This window comes from Rhinolophus sinicus, chromosome 15 (genome assembly GCF_057876585.1).
Source record: "Rhinolophus sinicus isolate RSI-liver-muscle chromosome 15, RSI-T2T, whole genome shotgun sequence".
NCBI lineage: Eukaryota > Metazoa > Chordata > Mammalia > Chiroptera > Rhinolophidae > Rhinolophus > Rhinolophus sinicus.
Genome location: NC_142515.1, coordinates 65270239 through 65288230, shown reverse-complemented (window position 1 = coordinate 65288230; position 17992 = coordinate 65270239). Strand labels below are relative to the sequence as shown.

At 49.5% G+C, this 17992-nt stretch overlaps 1 protein-coding gene across 6 annotated transcripts in view; it reads left to right on the top strand.

Annotated features, from left to right (window-relative positions):
* The window catches only part of RASSF4 (Ras association domain family member 4), a 44635-nt gene that overhangs the window by 26004 nt on the left and 639 nt on the right, over positions 1 to 17992 (top strand). For 3 of the 6 annotated variants that reach the window (XM_019710289.3, XM_019710290.3, XM_088792150.1), the window contains 7 exons: positions 1283 to 1377; positions 2091 to 2245; positions 5820 to 5921; positions 6199 to 6250; positions 6846 to 6967; positions 7814 to 7911; positions 9226 to 10467. In XM_019710289.3, the coding sequence (XP_019565848.3) occupies positions 1283 to 1377; positions 2091 to 2245; positions 5820 to 5921; positions 6199 to 6250; positions 6846 to 6967; positions 7814 to 7911; positions 9226 to 9370 (769 nt within the window). In that variant the 3' untranslated portion in view covers positions 9371 to 10467. Of the gene's footprint in view, positions 1 to 1282; positions 1378 to 2090; positions 2246 to 5819; positions 5922 to 6198; positions 6251 to 6845; positions 6968 to 7813; positions 8010 to 9225; positions 10468 to 17992 lie in introns of those variants that run through there. The other 3 variants (XR_012497951.2, XM_019710292.3, XM_019710291.3) reach the window with 3 other exon arrangements.

Sequence of the window (17992 nt, the reverse complement as noted above, 5' to 3'; positions counted from 1 at the left end):
CTTATTGTTTGGGGTGTTGGGGGGTGTCCTCAGCCTCGGGGCAAATGCCCCTCTCCTGTATGGGGCACAAGCATGGGAGCACAGCCCAGCCTCATCCCTGTCACCTTATGACTGCCTCAGCCTACAGCCTACCTGCAGACATGCAGGCTCACCCCAGGGTGGTCGTTCTAGATGACAACCAAGTCACTTCCCTCCTGGAGGATTTCCCAGGTTCCCATCACCTCCAGTTGTGTTTCTCAAACATTCGCATAAGCCACTTTATATAAGGAGAGAGGGCTGTAGACGAGAGGTCCCTCTGCAAGGTGAACATTTCTCAGCATCTCCTGTTCTGTCTTAAAAATGCACATAGATTTAGCCTCCTACTGCTTTTATTTTAATATCAGAATTTATTTTTATAAATTTATCAGGATTTAATATCAGATTTATTTTAATTTCAGGAGATTGTTTCAATCAGCATGAAATGATTTTCTGTCTTGTCGTTTAATGTTTACCTCTTCCCGACCCCCCCCCACCCCAATAAAGGGCAGTGAGCACTGAATTGTGCTTGCTTCTACATTAATAAATCCTTTTAAGCAGCACAAGTTCAAAACTCTTTCTCCTTCAAATAATCAAGTACAGTTGCTGCTCGGAGGACCCTTAGCACGTTGACACCCCTGGTGCATCCCCAGGTGTCCCTGGTCACTCATAGCAAATTTTGAGCCCCACAGACTTAAAGCATAAAGTTCGTTCAGACGGGCTTCTTAGAAAGGCCACAGGTGAGCTGTTTCCACTGCCAGGGGTTAACACAGTCACACCAGCAGGCACAGACAGTGGGATACTCAGAGGCCTCTCGGCCTGGCCTCGGCTACTCTGTCGGCCCCTCCCCAGCTCCCTCATACCCACCATTCCTTCTCCAGCTGAAAGGCCCACAGGTCTACCCCCTCAAGGTTGTTGCCCCTGTCCGGCTCCCTTCCAGGCCTGAGCAATGCCAGAGCCCACTAGACATGGGGCCACAGACGCTGGCCTGCCCCAGCCTGGTCCCAGGCACATGCAGGCACTGTTGTGTCCATGTATGCATGCAACTTGACCAAGCACAGGCCATTCAGGTCTGTAGGGCAGACTCCATCTCCTTCCAGCAGAAACTGTGGCACATTGACTCTCTTGGTGTGAAATCCCAGCCTCAACCCAGCATGCCCTGCTTTTCATTTGCATCCTGTCCACAGAGGTAGCTGGCCTCTTCTCTTTAGCCTGGACTCCTTTTCTCTGCCAGCAGCCTCTGAGCATTTCGATTGTCTCTTTTCAGAAAGGAGCCACCTCTTCAGGATGACAGGGTCACTGCTCAGGAGCCAAGTGTTCAGCCCGCCGAGCACAGTGCTGAGAGCTCCAGAGACAGCTCAGGTGAGCAGGCTGTGACCTGCCCAGGACCCAGTCTTACTGACAGTGGTAGGGGAGGAGCAGCGAGGGGCTTGGCTCAAGACCACCATCTCTGAAGAGCAGCTCTGTGGGGTATCAAGTTGTGGCTTCACTTGTGTGCAGGAGCAGTACGAGGCATTGTCATTGACTGCTCACTTGCAGGAAAGGAAGCCGAGGCTTACAGATGTAACGGAGTGTGTCAGTAACTGAGTGCCGTGCACCTTGCTGGGTTATAGAAGGGGAGGTGTCAGCAGAGGGCGTGGAGTGCTCCTGCCTCACAGGCTGCTAGGACCTCTTTCTCATACTCGGGATTCATAACTACTTGTCCGTCCTCTTTGCACACCCCGTGCACTCAGTGAGGGGCCTGTCCTCGAGCACATGCTCAGAGGACAGAATGAGATGCCAGAGACCTGCCCTGGGTGTCTGGAGATGGAGGCCCAGAGGCTTATGGCAGTGTGATATGGTAACACAGATTATCCTATCTGTGGGCCGCCTTCCCTATCTGCAAACTGAGCGTCGCCCAAGCTGGACCCAGCCTCTGTTACAGGAACAGCAGTCACCTGACTGTCTGCTGTGGATGGTGCTACCATGGGGCCCCAGGTAGCCAAGCCCTAAATACAGCAAGACCGCTCGAACATGGCAGTTCTGTCACCGTTACTCCCCCTGGACCTGACCCTCTCATGCATTTCTCACTGCAGAGCCCCTGGAGGAGGATGAGGAGACCCCTCAGCTGATGCGGACCAAGAGCGATGCAGCCTGTGTGATCCAGAGGCCCAGGTGCCGGACACCTGGCGAGGCCCAGAGGCTCCGGAGACACCGCTTCTCCATCAATGGGCACTTTTACAACCACAAGGTGACGTCCCAGTCTTGCCTGTTTCCTAGGCCCCAAAGCTGAGGCCACAGGGCACCAACCCCAAGAACGGGCATAACAGGTGGGCCTTTTGTAGGCAAATCCCATGATGGCTGAGTCAGAGTTCACCTCTCACCACGACCCTGTGTGCAGGTGCAGTCGTGCGCATGTCCTCATGGACAAACGGAACTTGGGGGGACATATCTGGTCCAAAGTTACATCACATCAAAATAATATTCCAGTTCATGACCCAAAAGCCTGTATTTTTTCTACCACAGACTCACTGTTAATACATTCTCACAAGATGTGTGGATTTTGGGTAAGTCTGTCTTTAGTCTATGCCATGTTTATCTTTAGTCAGACAGTTTTCTATGAAGTTTCCCCTGAGCTCAGTGGATAGTTTCAGGAGAAGATCATGTACCCTGCTGGCATGCTTGCTGGGTAGACTGAGCCCCCTTGACTGAGGGATGCCCAGGGACTCGTGTCTGTGTCCAGAGAACCTGCACAGCTCCGGATTCCCAGCACTTAGCCCTTTTCTGAGAATGTATTGTACTAACCTCAGGAAGAGACCTCCTTCCCCAGATGACATCATTCCATAAACAAACCAAACTATAAAAGGAAAAGTTGATTGTCACTATAAATGGCACAAGTGGCAGTTTGGGTGAGGCCCTGGATGGAGTGTCCTGTAACAGCCACATCCTCCAGCACTGGGAAATGGAAGCAGAGGCTTCCAGTTTAAGCTGCAGCCCTTCTTGACAAGCCATGACTAATAGGAGGGGGAGGGAGGCCTTGGGGTCAGATCTGAAGAGCAGCAGCACAGATTGGGCCTGCCAGGGAGGCCATTCAAACCGCTCTTGGGGTGCCCTGGGCTTCAGGATGAGGATTAAGCCAGGCAAGCTGACAGGACCCTGCTTTTTTATCAGGACCTCCCAGCTAGGTTTGCAGTGAGTGTTAATGAGTGACCACAGGTTATCTTTGCTCAGTCCAGGAAAACCCAGGAGTATCTGAGAGTAGCATTTCCTGCAAGAGTAAAGGGGCAGCCAGAGATTAAGCGTGGTTCAGTTAGCAAAAGGACTACATGCAGTAAATCCTTGTAAGGATTGGGTTTTCTTTAAATCTTATTCCAAAGGGGTTTAGTCTGTAAAGCATTAAGTAAGCACCAGTCGCTAGCATTTGAATACATAGTGATATGTTATTTTAAGGGATTATTCTGAAATTTAAAAATATATATGTGTATAGTTTTAGGATCTTCCTGGTTCTACATTCCAAAAAAAAAAAGATTAAAAAATAAAATAAAACAGGAGTCTTTTGCTCTATGACTTAAGGTACCGAATAGTGAGGTTTATCTTTGGTACATTTATCCCTCCTCTAAGGGAGTCATTCATCTCTTAGAGGTGTGTCTGGAATATTGAACCTTATTAAAGCCATTGCAGGGATCATGCAGATATCTGAGCACCCTGTAGCCTTTGAAACGAACAAAAATGAGCAGCGAGGGCTCTCATTACAGCCCTCCATGTCATCTGGAGCCACTATGCCAGGAACGGTTCCTTAGCCAGCCAGCCCAGCACTGGACACACTACCTGTGACCCAGTCAGGGCGGCTTTCCCTCCCAGTAACAGATTTACCCACAGAATGTGGACCCGTTATTCTAGGAAATTGACTACCTTCCAGTGTCTTGACTATGAACCAGTATCTTACTCTTGTTAGACAGTTGATTCACACATATCGGGGTGAGTAAGGGGCTTCCAAAAAGAAAGCCCGCTTTCTCACCTTGCTCTACATCCATTCAGAATCAGTGTTCTTAAAAATTAGGTGACAGAGTATTTGAGTCACAGGCAACTTTTTTTTTTTTTAATTCCTAGAATTGACTTCCTAGAGTTGTTATTCTAGCTTTTATTTCTTAGAATTGTACACTGTTACTTCACTCAATCATTTTCCAAAGCTGTTCTGATTCAGTTATGTTGGTTTGATTTCCAGTCTGAATATGTGGTATCCTTCCCCCTGCTTTGCCCTGGGCTGTCAGATTCAAATGTGTTTGGTCAGAGAGAAAGCACTGTGGATAGAGATGGGGAGACAGCCTGCGACCTTTGTTCCCACTTGGAACTCGTTGGTATCATCTTGAGAAAAGGCGTCAGGCAGAAGAAACACTAGCAATGTCTTGTTGACAAGAGCTTTCTTCTCCTTGAAATAGCCTGGCTCCACTTTTTATGCCACATTTATTGGGAATTGAAAGCCTAGTCTGGCTTTGCAAGTAACCCAGATGTTTTCTGCATCTCAATTGTGTGGAAGGCAGGTCCAGAGCTGAGTCTGGCTCCGGTACTTGGTGACCAGCTGGGGACACTGAACAAGTCCCTCATGCACCCCAAGTCCCAGTTTCCTCCTGGGGAAAGCTGAGCTAGGGCCATACAGGAGGATGTGCAGATTTAAATCTAGTTTTGGAAAGCGAGGAGGAGCTCACCCACAGGGGGTTGGACGCACAGGGAGGCACCAGTGCCACTGTGGTACAGCACGGGGCTTTGGGTGGCTCTGTCCTTTAGAAGTGGGTGACCTTGACAAGCTACTTAACCTCGCCTCCATGTCCTCTCTAAGGGGACAAGTGACACGTACTTCAAAGGACTGTTGTAAGGATTAAATAAGAATTATATGTAAAGTGCTTAGCAGGTTTGCTCCCTGGCTAATGTTCACTGAGGACTTACTAAGCCTCAGGCAGTGCCCTTGTTGGCTTCTCATATGGTGTCTCATAGGCAAAGAATATAATGGGTCCCCAAACTGTGAAGTAGCCATGCAGCGGGTACACAGGCTGTGTGGGAAGGAACCACCGTATCACCTGTGTGTGCAGTGAGAGGGGCTGCGGGTGGCATTGTGCAGGCAGTGGGAGGGAAGGCTTCCGTACTTTTACCTAGAACTGGGCTTTATGACTGCTTTCAGATTGTACTGTGCAGATAGCATCGCCTGGCTTTCTCCTCAAAACACAGATTTCCAGAGGGCCTGAGGCTGGATGCGGCTGGTGTAGCTGGTCCAGAACATACTCTGAGTTGCAGGGTTTTCAAAAGGTTGTTCCTTTGGGCAGCAGCGTTGAAGATAGATTGAAAGGGCTGAGCTTGGAGGGGGGAAAGTTGGGAGGCTGATGCATTGTGAATTGAGGGCCTCCACTCAGGCACCGCTGGGAGAAAGGAGAGAAATGGACAGGTTTGAGAACTTTTAGTCTTAGAATCAACAGACACGTGGTGATTTGTTGGATAGAAAGAGTGAGGGAGGAACTGGGTCCCCCCACCACCCCTTGGGAATTACTTCCGCAGCACTGGTTCCTGGGGTCTGAGAGCCGGCCCTTAGAGCCTTGCAGACATCTTTTTTGCAGTCAGTTCTCAGCAAGATGTGAGCTATTACAGCTTTCTCAAGGGCACCCAGATCTGGGCATGGCTTGTGTGTGGATCTGTGTGAATGGGCAGGCACAGGTGTTCCCAGAGCTCAGGTTCCCCGGCTGCTCCAGTTTCCTCAGCATCATCTAGCTGACAGTGTGCCCAGACCCCGCGTATCCCCTCTGGCCCTGCCTTGAACTGCCCCTCTACCTGTACAGACCTCCGTGTTTACGCCTGCATACGGGTCCGTGACCAACGTGAGGGTCAACAGCACCATGACGACCCTGCAGGTGCTCACCCTGCTGCTGAACAAGTTTCGAGTAAGTCCGGCTATGACAGCATGTCCCTGTCGTATCGGGTCAGGCGGTTGCTGAAGGCTGGGGGAAGCCGCCATGGCCCCTGGGCAGAAGCTCTAGCAAGGTTTCCTCCACTGAGCTGGAATCGCTGGGATTTGAAGCAGAAAGTTCCAGTGGGGGAGGAGGCTTGGGGACTTGTCTGTGTGGTACTGGGTGTGTGGTTACTGCTGGGGCTCCCCTTCTTTCTTTTCTCCCTTGTCTTGAAAAGCCGTGGTCTGACTTCCTGTGTCTGCATGTGCAGGTGGAAAATGGCCCCAGTGAGTTTGCACTCTACATCGCTCATGAGTCTGGGGGTAAGAGTCTGCCTTTTCTTTTAGCTCATAAGAACAAAAGCCTCTGTCTGTTTGGCGGGCTCACCGATCATGCTCCTTCTCTGAGGCCACGCTGGCTTGTGAGACGGGCACAGGGCAGCTGACTCTCTACCATGAACGCCTCTCCCCTGCCCAAACCCAGGCGTGTTTGTTATCCCTTTACAGAATCCCACCATAACCACAGGGGAAGCCACCACCTCCAGCCTCACTCATTTGGGAGGGGTGTGGGTGTCGGAGTCTGCGAGGTGGAGCTGGAGCCCTTCAGCCACTGAGAAGTGCTGTCGCAGAAGTTGCACATTCTTCTGCAGCACTCATGTGGCACAGTCTGCTGACTGAGCAGGCCCAGCCTCCCCATGGCCACTCTCCCCTCTCCCCGCTTCCTCGGTGACTGTTCCTCTCCGAGCTGGGCCTTCACTGAATGTCATGATCACACATCATTCAGGGCAGTGTTCTCAGGGAGGTCTGGAGAAAATTCACTGGGGCCCCTGGACATCCATCTTTTATCATGTTACTGTCCTGGAACAAAGAAAGGCAACCCTAATGCCCCAGAAATTTTGTAAACCACCTGTTTTTTCAGAGCGGACAAAATTGAAAGACTGTGAGTACCCGCTGATTTCCAGAATCCTCCACGGACCCTGTGAGAAGATCACCAGGATATTCCTGATGGAAGCTGACTTGGGCGAAGAAGTGCCCCATGATGTGAGTGGGGGCTGAGGCTTGGGGGCCTGCTCCTGAGGTGGGGATGGGCTGACAGCAGGGGGATGCCCAGGGCCTCTGACGGTGACCTTGGCCAGAGCTCTCTCAGGTGCTGTCGCCAGGGACCTCACAGCTGTCCTAAAGGGCCCCAAGCCCAGCACAGAGGTAGCTTCGGCCCTCCCTCTGCCTGCCAGCCACCACCTCCATCAGCTGGCTTCAGGGAAAAGAAGCTGAGTTCTAGTCAACCACGGCTGTGCTTTTCCCCTCCAGTGGGTAGAACCTTTTCCTTCATTGTGGTGTGTTTTGTTGTCATTACATTAAAGACTCACACAAGCACTTCTTAACTGAGGCCTAACTAGGTCCTACGGAAGGGAACCAGGCATCTCGGTCTTACCACAGCCTGAGTCCTAGCCAGGCAATGAGCACATTTCCAAACTCCCCTGACAATAAAAAGCCTACAGGGTTTGGACTTCCAAGGAGAAGGCCCAGTGACCCTGTGTCCCACGGCCAGCGTACTTTCATTCTATTGTTGGAAACAATGGAGTTCCCACCACTCCCGACTACTGCCCCTGAGAACACCCAGTGTGACTCTGCTCACTATTGAATGCTTTTCCTAATATTTCGCTTAATCTTTCCTCCCAGGGATAATAGTTGCTTTGAGGTAAGCAGGGGCTCCATCCTCCCGTGCTGGCACACACAGAGCAGTGTTGGGGGTGGGTAGAAAGAGGGACAGCCACTTCCATGGATACAAGACATTGCTGAATTGGCCACTATGGAAGCCATGAGGAAAAGAAAACATTTTTTTGGCTTCTAATTTAAAGCACGTTAAAATGTTCTTGGATTTTCTAGGTCGCTCAGTACATTAAGTTTGAAATGCCGGTGCTGGACAGTTTTGTTGAAAAATTAAAAGAAGAGGAGGAAAGAGAAATAATCAAACTGACCATGAAGTAAGCAGCACTTAAAGGGCCAATCGTGCGTCCTGACCGCCAGGGCAAGTCTGCAGGCAGAGCACCCAGGGCCAGGCTGGACAAGGTCTCTGCTCCAGGTGTGCCCGGTGCCCTTGCACGGCTCGGGGAGGCTTGCCAACCCTGGCTTCCCAGCACAGCCCTCTGGTCCACTGCTTGGTATTGACACCAATCTGGGTGACAGCCCGCCAAAATGGCGGGACGCAGCCCAGACTGTCCATCTAGCCTCAGCACCTCACCAGCATGGGAGGGACACAGCTGCTGAAACCGCAGGAGAGTCAGGCAGGAGTGTGGGTGGGCACTGGACCAGAGTTGTGAGTTCTGCTGGTAACACAGTTCTGGAGGAGCAGCCATGGACAGGAACTGCTGGGTGCTCATAAAGCCTGACCTGGGCCTTGCATGCTAGCAGGAATCTGAGCCTGCTGAAAAGGAGTGATTGTTGGAACACCTTGCATCAGCTGATGTTTTCAGGTGCCAGGGACCGTTCGATGGAAAGGTGAGCTGGTGTTACCTGCCAGCTCCTGGGAAGCTCCATCAGGGCCCAGCTATGTGAGGTTAGCCAGGCTGCACGTCCCGATGACTTGTCTCTCCCTCTGTAGGGTGGAGCATGGGAAGGACTATGGACGGTGCTCAGCCAGGGCTGGGGTCAGCGTCCCTCTTAGGAAGGGAAGGAGGGAAGCTGCTCACTGCTGCGGCCTGCAGCTGGGGACTGGCTCAGAGCCTTGCTTCTGGCTAAATGATCCTTGGAAAGCCACAGCCCCCCCAACCCTGTGCCCACAGGCTTCCATCAGTGCAGTCAGGCCCCTTGCAGGCAGTCAGCAGAGACCTGTCAGAGGGAACAATTTGTCGTGCAGTCAGCATGTCACTGTAGGATTTTGGAGCTGGAAGGGACCTGGGTGCCACCTGGTCAGTCTGTTCAGGGTATAGAGAGGAAACAGAGGCCCAAGTTGAGGAAACTTGCAGCACAGGTTATTACAGACTCAGGGCTTGAACACAGGCTTCCTATCCCTGCTCTGCACCCCCTCCACTCCAGCCTGCTCCTGTCCTTACTGGTCTTTAGAATAGAAATGGCAGCATCCGGCTTTGAAACTTGGCAGGGTCTACAGCCCTATTTGACTATTCCTGTAAACCAGTGGTGCCAGAGGGATGGGCCTGGCTCTTCGCTGTCTTTGGCAGAAGACAGGTGGTGGTGCTAATCAGCCAGTCAGGAGCCCAGGCATCTGTGGCTCCCTTGCTCTGCGCCCCCTCCCCTTCCCTGCAGTGTCAGTGAGACCCCTTGGCTGTGTCTCCCTCCAGGTTCCAAGCCCTGCGTCTGACAATGCTGCAGCGCCTGGAGCAGCTGGTGCAGGCCAAGCAGCCACCCAGTGCCCGCCTCTTCCAATGCCAGCAGCAGCCAGTGCACACTGAATGCCAGTGGCCAGGCCCTGATCAGTCACACTAATGACTAGCTGCCTGAGGAATCCAGCACCTGTGCTGTCACATGTCCACCTGCCAGGGTATCGCAAGTCCCCAGCCCCTGGCTCTTCGCTCCAAGGCGAGCACTCACAGGACCCAGACGCAGGAATGAGTAGCAGGAACTTGTTGGGTGGGGTCTGCACGAAAGGCTGGTCTGGGCAGTGAGCAGCCCTGAAGATGGCACCGGCCACATTATGTGGCTACATGGCATGGTCTGTGCCATTCACGCCACACCTCTCCTGCTTAGGAGAACAGTACCTGACCCAGCCCCTGGGCATGGACTCCATCTGCCTTCCCAGTGCCTGGCTCAGAGCTCCTGCAGGGCCACAGACCCTGTCCCCATCATCCACATGAACCACAAGACCCTGTCTGCCTTCACCTCATGCTGCCAGTTGGGACCTCTGCTGGGAAAATGGGGGCCGCCAGCAGGTATGGGATGTGCCCTGCTCCCAGCCATCACTTCACCATGGCGTCCCTGGTCACTGGCCTCCAAGCCTCTGATGTCACCCCGTGAGCCTCACACATCCCAGTGCCCCAGGGCCAGAGGTCAGACCACGAATAAGACCACGATCATCTCATCTTTTCTCTGCAGCACTAATTCTGAACTTCCTCAGCAAGATCTGAAAGAACTCTCACAAAGAGCTCGCTGCAAAAAAACGCCAATTTGCTCATGTGGAGGAGGTGGCTCACATGGCATTGGAAGGATGACACACCATGTACACAAGAGTCCAGGGTCGAGAAGATGCAGGGCAATAGCTCAGGAAGGCAGTGCTCAGCCCCCATCTTCACTGTCCCTTTCTGGGCTTCCATCCCTCTGCCGTCAACGGGGTGGGATGAAGATAAATGTCAGTTTGAGGAGAAAGGGCTTTGAATTTCCTGGAGCCAGAGACTGAACAATTTGGGTTTGTCAGCTGGTGGGGAATTTCTGGAATGAACAAGAAGACCTTTACAAAACTATGAAACAGTTTACATCAGTCATATGAAATGTTTGACAGCAAGCTGAACACTCAATTCCTTTCTCACTAGGGCCTGTGGATGGCATACTGAAAGGGAAGAATCATAAAGTCTTCCAAATACGGATGAGATTTTATCTCTGCTTCATGCAGCCGCTCATCACCAGTGCTCATAAAGAACAGAGCTTAGGAGCAGCCGTGCTATGTGGACCCCCTGTCAGGGTGGGCTTCATGCTAGGATGTCCCCTCCTGACTTTGTCATCACAGAGGCACACAGAGAGGTGCCCGGGCTGGCCCACCACACTTCCTGTTGTCTGCTCTCCTTCAGCAGCACAGTTTCCTAGGTGCTCGATAAAGGTGTGCTTACGGGAGTCAGGACCAAGCTTCCTTTCACATCGGTGTTTCCACCCAGACCCCCAGCTCTAACTTCCGAAACTCCTCCTACAGTGCCTGGGGCCAGGTTTGGCAGAGCAGCTAGAGCTGAACCCCAGCTCTGCTCTCAATGCCAACGTGACTCCTTCATCTCCGTGCATATCCTGGGGGTTAATGTGGAGGCTGAGGACAGAGGCGGCTACAAGTCACAGAGGAGGAGTCATTGGTGGGCTCTGTGGGCAGCCTGGACAATAGAATCGCCCCAAATCACAGACTCTCACCATCAGGAGGACCTCAGGAATCTTCCATGCGGGGGCTCAGATGGTATGTCTGGTGGCAAGACCTGGGAGAGGGTGGACAACAAATATGCCTCTCCAGGTCATTTTAGACCCAGGCCATATTTACATAGTTGTCTAGGACAACTGCCATCCATTATTCAACAAGAATTGAGTGACTACCTTGTCCCAGGCCTCTGCTCAGCTCTGGAGGGACAAAGACAGAGCCACAGTCCACCCCATGTTCAGGGATCTCCTCATTGGAAGAAGCAGGCGAGATGCCCAGAGGGTCAGGGAACCAGCACAGCGGAGAGCCAGTGAAGGTCCTGGAGGGAGGCCCAAGGCTAGTCCCAGTGGTTAAGACAGTGTGTGTGGCATTCCAGCCCGAGAGACACCTACCAGTCCAGGAGCCATGGATCAGGAGCCCTCTATAAGCACGCACTTGTTTGGTTGGGTTTCGTTTTGTGAGAAGGGGGAGTTTGAGGTGCCATTGCAGTTGTTACAATATTATTTAAGACCTGTCTAGATAAGTGTCACTTTTAAAATAGACATAATCAAAACTTATGAATATCAAAGCTAAGAAAAATCATTAACAGGAAAAAGGGAATTACACAGGAAAAGTATTAAATGTACATTTCTACAATCATCTGAGGGGTTAACAAATCTTTATCAACACTATACTTGCTTTTCAGAGGAAATTTGAAAAGCTGCTTAATTCAGCTCACTGTAATACCACAATTTTAGACTTTCTCTGTGAGGCTCTGTGGTTTCCTGCTGGTTTGTCAGAGCTCTATGTTCTCTCCACAGACCTTACAGTATTTTTGAGATGCTCCTTTACTAACTAGTATCTCAAGTAACAAATGTATCCAAAGATAAAATGAAGATTCCTGTAAGAGATCGTCCTCTCCTAAAACAGGACTGCCCTCCCAGGCCAGGGCTCAGGAACCAGAGAAAATACCAAACACAAGATGAAATCAACATGATTGCAAAAGAACGATTGGACTCAGGAAAAACAGGAAGATTCGGCCAGAACAAATTACCAGAAGGAATGAAAAAACAGCTTGTTTTTCCTGTGGCCACAACCATGTGCTACCTGTTGGGGATGTTTACCAGAAAATGAATAAAGACTTCGCTATTCTCAAAACAAAGCTGGTGGGTTCACCCAGGATACATCTGGCCCTTTAGTCCCAGTGAAACAAAGCTCGAGACTCGGCCTATCTGAGCAGGTGATTTGTGGAGGAGCCTACAGTGCACATCATACCCCTGTGGGCGGGAGGGCAGTGGCCTGCAGCTGCCACGGGAGTGGGGGATATATCCTTGTCAGGTGCTCTGGTGGGCTGCTGGGCAGCAGGGCCCCTGCCCCTTAGCCCTGATCAGGCAAGAAACACAGTCAAAGCCAAGTTATTACAAGTATAAAAACAGCTAAATGCATACACTATATTTAGACCCCCAGAAGTTGTAATTGTCTGGGAGAAAGCCAGCTGCTGACCTGCTCCTGGACTCAGCTTTCCAGGCGGGGCTCTGCTCCCTCATGGCTAGGCTTTTAACACAGATGTTTTCTGCAAACCCAGAAATGGACATTCCCAGAGTTTCCTTTCCCGGAAAACTCAGAGGAAACAGATAGCAAAGCCTCAGGAACCCCCATTGTTCGGGGTCCCTTCATGGGAGGCAGACCAGTCTCGTTACTGAAACTTGGGCCACACAGCATCCCTCACATTGTTGCCAAACGTGGACCCAAGGCAGCAGCACGCCCAGTTGTGATAGTGCTGTGTGCGTGTGTGTATGTGTGTGTGTGTTCATGCGTGTACATGCAAGTTAATAGGGATGCAGGGAGAACAAAGCCATAGTAAAAGGAAGCTGTCTTGCCAGGGCTTTCTCAGCCCAGAAGCCTCTTCTTCCTAGAATGAGCCCTTCAAATACCAGAGGACTCAGAGGCATACTGCTGGGTGTCTTTTCCATAGAAGCCCCAGGCATTAAGGGGTCTGGTCTCTCGGCCCAGTTCCCTAGAAAGACGTGCTGTTAGGAGTAAGTGGTGGCATATCCTAACTTTGCTGCCCTGACTGTCCATACCTCCCACTCTCTCCCCCATTCTCCTTTGTGTTTTACATCATGCATGCCCGTTTTTTTCAATAATTTAATTTGTTTAAAAATAACTTGGAATTCCATTTGAGACATACTGTTACGCAGAGGTTGAAAGAGCAGGCTCTGGAGCCAAAGCCTCGCTCTCACTTTGTGAATGTGTGATCTTAGGCAAGTTACTTGCCTCCATTTTCTCGTTTATAAAATGAGGATAATATCAGTTCCTATCTGTTAAAGTTGTAGGAGGTATATTAGTCATGTTTGCTGCAGTAGCAAATAACACCAGAAACCTCAGTGGCTAAAACCAGAACAATTTATTTCTCTCCCATGTTACGTAGGAGGGTGTGGGTGGGCATATGTGTCTGCTCCATGTGTCATCTCTCCTGGCCCCAGATTGAAGGAGCAGCCCCTACTTGGGATACAGTATTCTCGCAGCAGAGGGAAAGAACAGATTGGTGGCAGAAACAGTGATTCAGAGCCCCTTCTGGGACATGATATACTGCATGTCCACTCATATGCAGTTGGCCAACACTAGTCACATGTAAAGTCAACATCATTAGGATGGGATGTCATTCACTAGAAGGCACTGAAAGTCACACAGCAATGGGCAGGGAGGTAAAACACGAGCAAGACAGAGGAGATGTTCAAGAACGATCCTATCACAGGAATATTGAATGAGGTACTACAAGCGCCCCACACAGTGCCTGGCACATAATAAACACTCAGTAAGTGGTGACTATTATTAGACTAATAAATAGAGGGCATAAAACCCAGCCTGTTTTCTCTCCCTCTCTTTCTCCTTTTCCCCTTTATTCTTCCTCCTCCTCCCCACCCAATATCCTTTTCTGTCTCATCTTTACCTCCTACTCTATCAACTCTTGGCCACCCACACTTCCTTGTTCCCATCTCCTTTTTAAGATTCATCTTTCTTTACCCAGTTCTCTTCCTCTCTAATCTACATATCTCTGGGCCTTCTGTAGTTGACCCAACTGTTTTCAGGTACAGGAAAAAAGGGGTAATCCACCTTTATGTGGGACATGGAAAGAGTTAGTTTTAATTAATGACTGTCTCACTAATAAAATGTTTCTGAATAAACTTTATCTTATTATTTTAATGTACATAGAGCAAACAGTCCCAGCAGGTCATTTTCGCTTTTGAAACTTTTCCTAAACTATCTCTGGCTATTGCCCCCTACCCCCATCTCCTCCAACTACCAGCATCAACAACTTGTAATAATAATTTAATAATAAAAGTAATAGCAATGCCTTATATTTCTTATGCATTGTGCTAAGTGCCTTACAGTATGTCATTTAATCCTTACAACAGTCTGGCTATTATCCAGATTACTGAGTTGACATTCCTTGCCCAGGCCTTAGTCATTTTCATGCTTTGCCACCTGCAGAGCAGAAAGCTCCAGCTTGAGCTAGTCTGGTCTCTGCCATTAACTCACTGTGTTATTCAAGCAAGTCTCCCTCCCTCAGCCTCATTTTACTGATCTGCAAGACAGATGTAATGACCCCTGCATCATGAGACTACAGTAAAGATAAATGACCAAAGAATAGATATAAAAGCACTTTGTAAACAATGAGGTACCTTACAAATTTATTATTTCAACAAATACTTGCTGACTGCCTGCTACCTGCTGAGCACTGTTCTTAGCACTGCAGACACACCAAAGAACAAGAAATAGATCGTAACAGTTTTGTGTGCCACTGTGAGGCCATGGGCTTTTGTTTTAATAGCATGGTAAACCTATGGAGGTTTTGAACGAAATGATAGAATTGGCTTTCAAGAGGATCACTCTGGGGCTAGAGGTAGACTGTGGAGATACCAGCAATAATGCATTAATCCAGACAGGAGACAACAGCTTGCTGGAGGTTATAGTAATGGAGGTGTTGGAAGTGGTTCGATTCTGGATATATTTTGAAGATAGAGCCAACAGAATTGCTATGGATTGGATTTGGATTTTGGGTGAAAAGAGTCGATAATGACATCAAGATTTTTGGCCTGAGCAACTGGCAAGATAGAGTTGCCATCAGTTGCTGAGATGAAGACTTTTGAAGGAACAGGTTAGGTGAATATCAGAAGTTCATTTGGGGAAATGTTAAGTTTGTCATGTCAATCATAGATGCAAATGGTGCTGAGTTATCAGCTAGATATAAAGCCTGGAGTTCAATAATATTTGTATCTCAGGGTGGGACTGGAGTTACCACTTCAGGAGTCTTTAGCACGTACAGATGATATTTGAAGCCATCAGACTGGAGAAGTTACACAGGGGAATGAGGGCACATAGAAAGAGCACAGGTCAGATGACCCAGCACCCACCAGCTTGGCTGAGGAGGAGGATCCCATAAAAAAGCAGCAGCAGGAGACATCATTACTAAAGGGAAATGAAAGGTGTATTGAAAATCACGAGACTTCTATTGGAAAAGACCAATTCCAATCCTTGGTTGTCCACTTACGCATTGTGTGACCTTAAACTTCTTCTCTGAGTGTGGTTTCCTTATATGTAAAATGAGTGTCATGCAGGGTGTCATGCAGGGTCTCTAGTCCCACTTCCCACATAAGAACGCAGGATATGGTGAGGCCAAAAAGGAACACCAAGGGAGTGATAGCACTATAGTGTTGCTGGCGGCTGGGTTGGAGACACAGGAAACAGGATCCACACAATCTGCAACCCGCCGTCCGCTTCTCTGCCAACCAAGCAACCCCACTTGTTAGCTACAATCCGCCATGCTAACTGCAATCTGCTCTTGTTAGCTCAGCCACCATCTACTTGCTAGCCCCCATTTTCTGCTAGCATAGCCACAGCAGTTATATTAGTGGTCAATGGCTCACTGGTTACATCTGACGGCCAACTAGCCACAGCTGATGGCCATCCAATCACAGTTGATGACCATTTACTACCTGAGCCAGCACCTTTCCATGTGAGGCCAAGGGCCTGGAAACTGCACTCCTGGCTCTGTCCCCACAATGAATATGATCATTCCCGTCTTGTACGGGCATTTTGGTGATAATGAAATAAGGTGACTCATAAAAAAGATCAGGAACAGTTTAGGTTCTTTGAAAGTACCTCTTTAGAGTTACTAAGTGATCGGTATTTGTAGAAACAATGAAGTCTTGGATTGGGTAGGCCGCTCTTCCACCACAAAGGGAGGGAGCCACACGAAACCTTCCGAGAGGTGGCAGCAGAAAACAACAGAGTTTCTTCTTTCCGGTGGGCCAGCGACCATAGAGGGTCGCTCCGCCATGTTCCTAGAGCGACTGCTGCGGCGCGGAAGACCAGCGTGGCCCCTACTTCCGGCGACGCGAGGGGCGCCGAGCGGGGGAGCGAGGGCGGTGGCCGGCTCGGCGTGGTGAGTGGATGGGGCGTCCGGGCTGGTGCTCGGGAGCAGGACTGAACAAGCTGGCCGCAGCGGGGACCGGGGCGTCGGGGTGGCAGGCGTGGTCGCAGCCTCCGCTCCCCGCGCCGCCGGAGGGCGCCGGGCCGGGGACAATGGCGGAGGGCCGGGTGGGCCCGGCCTGTGAAGAGCAGCCGTCTGAGGCCTCAGGAGGGCAGAGACTGTAGGGGAGTCGCAACCGTTGGGCCCAGTGGCGGACTGGCCCGTGCCAGTGCACTGCTTCCTTACGTCTTGGGTCGCGGCCCGAGTTTCGAGACAAAATATATTAAACAAACGCTTCGGTTGCACCGGGCTCTTCTGAGGGATTTACGGATGTTGACTCATTTAAATTTCTAACCCCTGATGATGTAGTAGCCTTATTGTCATCCCAATTTTGTGTATGAAAAACAGGCACATTCCGGTTAGGCATGTTCGCATGACTAGCGGCTCCTATCACACAAGATTGCCGTAATAGCTGCACCTGCGTGGAATGATGCTGAGGGTCGGTCCCAGCGCTGGACTTGGCTTTGGCAGTTGTGGCTGCACAGTTAGTTCTGCCCGTAAGGATACAGGTTCTGGGGTCAGGCTGCTAGGGGTCGGGAACCTGGCCGAAGGATGCCTGCCTTTCCTTGGGTGTAAAATGGACATAATGCCATAAAGCCAGTGTGAGAAATAAAATAGCACGGTGTCAGGCATGCAAGCTATTGGTAGTATGATTTCCTCATCTGTAGTGTTCTAGGTGGATTTGATAGCCTCTGAGTTTTTTCCCAGTTCTGGTTATTATACTATTAAAAAAATAAATGTGTTTTTTTTTTCAATGTATAATTACTATAGTGGTTATTTTTTGAACACCGGCACCATGGACCTAACAAATGTCTCCTTGTAATAGATGTCCTATAAATATTTACTAAAATTAAGGAATGAGTAGTGATCTCTCTGCAATATTGTGGTGTATGCGGTTTGCTGGTTCTGATACTTACCCTAATTACAGCAGACACAAGTATTAAATATCCAGACAAATTCCTCAGCACTATCAGGCCTGAAGTCTCAGTTATACAATAAAACGGCAGAACAATGATGTAATTTGTGTTTTCAGTTACTTGTTTTACAAGCTTGTGTGATGCAGACTCAGTGTAATCCCATTTTTAAAGTCTACTTTCTGACGTGGAAAATAGTTCCAATAATTGTATTGTTTTTGCAGCCTAGTTTCCCCTACATTTTCACATATTTGAAGTTTGTGGCTTGTTTGTTTATGGCCATTATTTTAAATAACTTTGCAAATAAATGAAATTAATTTATTTGAAATTTTTAATTTTTGCAGCATTTGGGTATTTTTTAAATTTCATCATATTTCTACATGTAAACTTCCTTTCTCCTCCTCCTCCTTTACTTGTGTTCTACTTGGCACCTTTTTTTCTATTCAGTTTCATTTCACTATCCTGTAAAAGTTCTTTTGAAATTTTTCTTTCTCCAAAAACAATCCTCTTGTTTCAAGTTTTCAAAGAATTGTCCTTTTTCTTGGATCATTTAAATCTAGAAAAAATAAAGC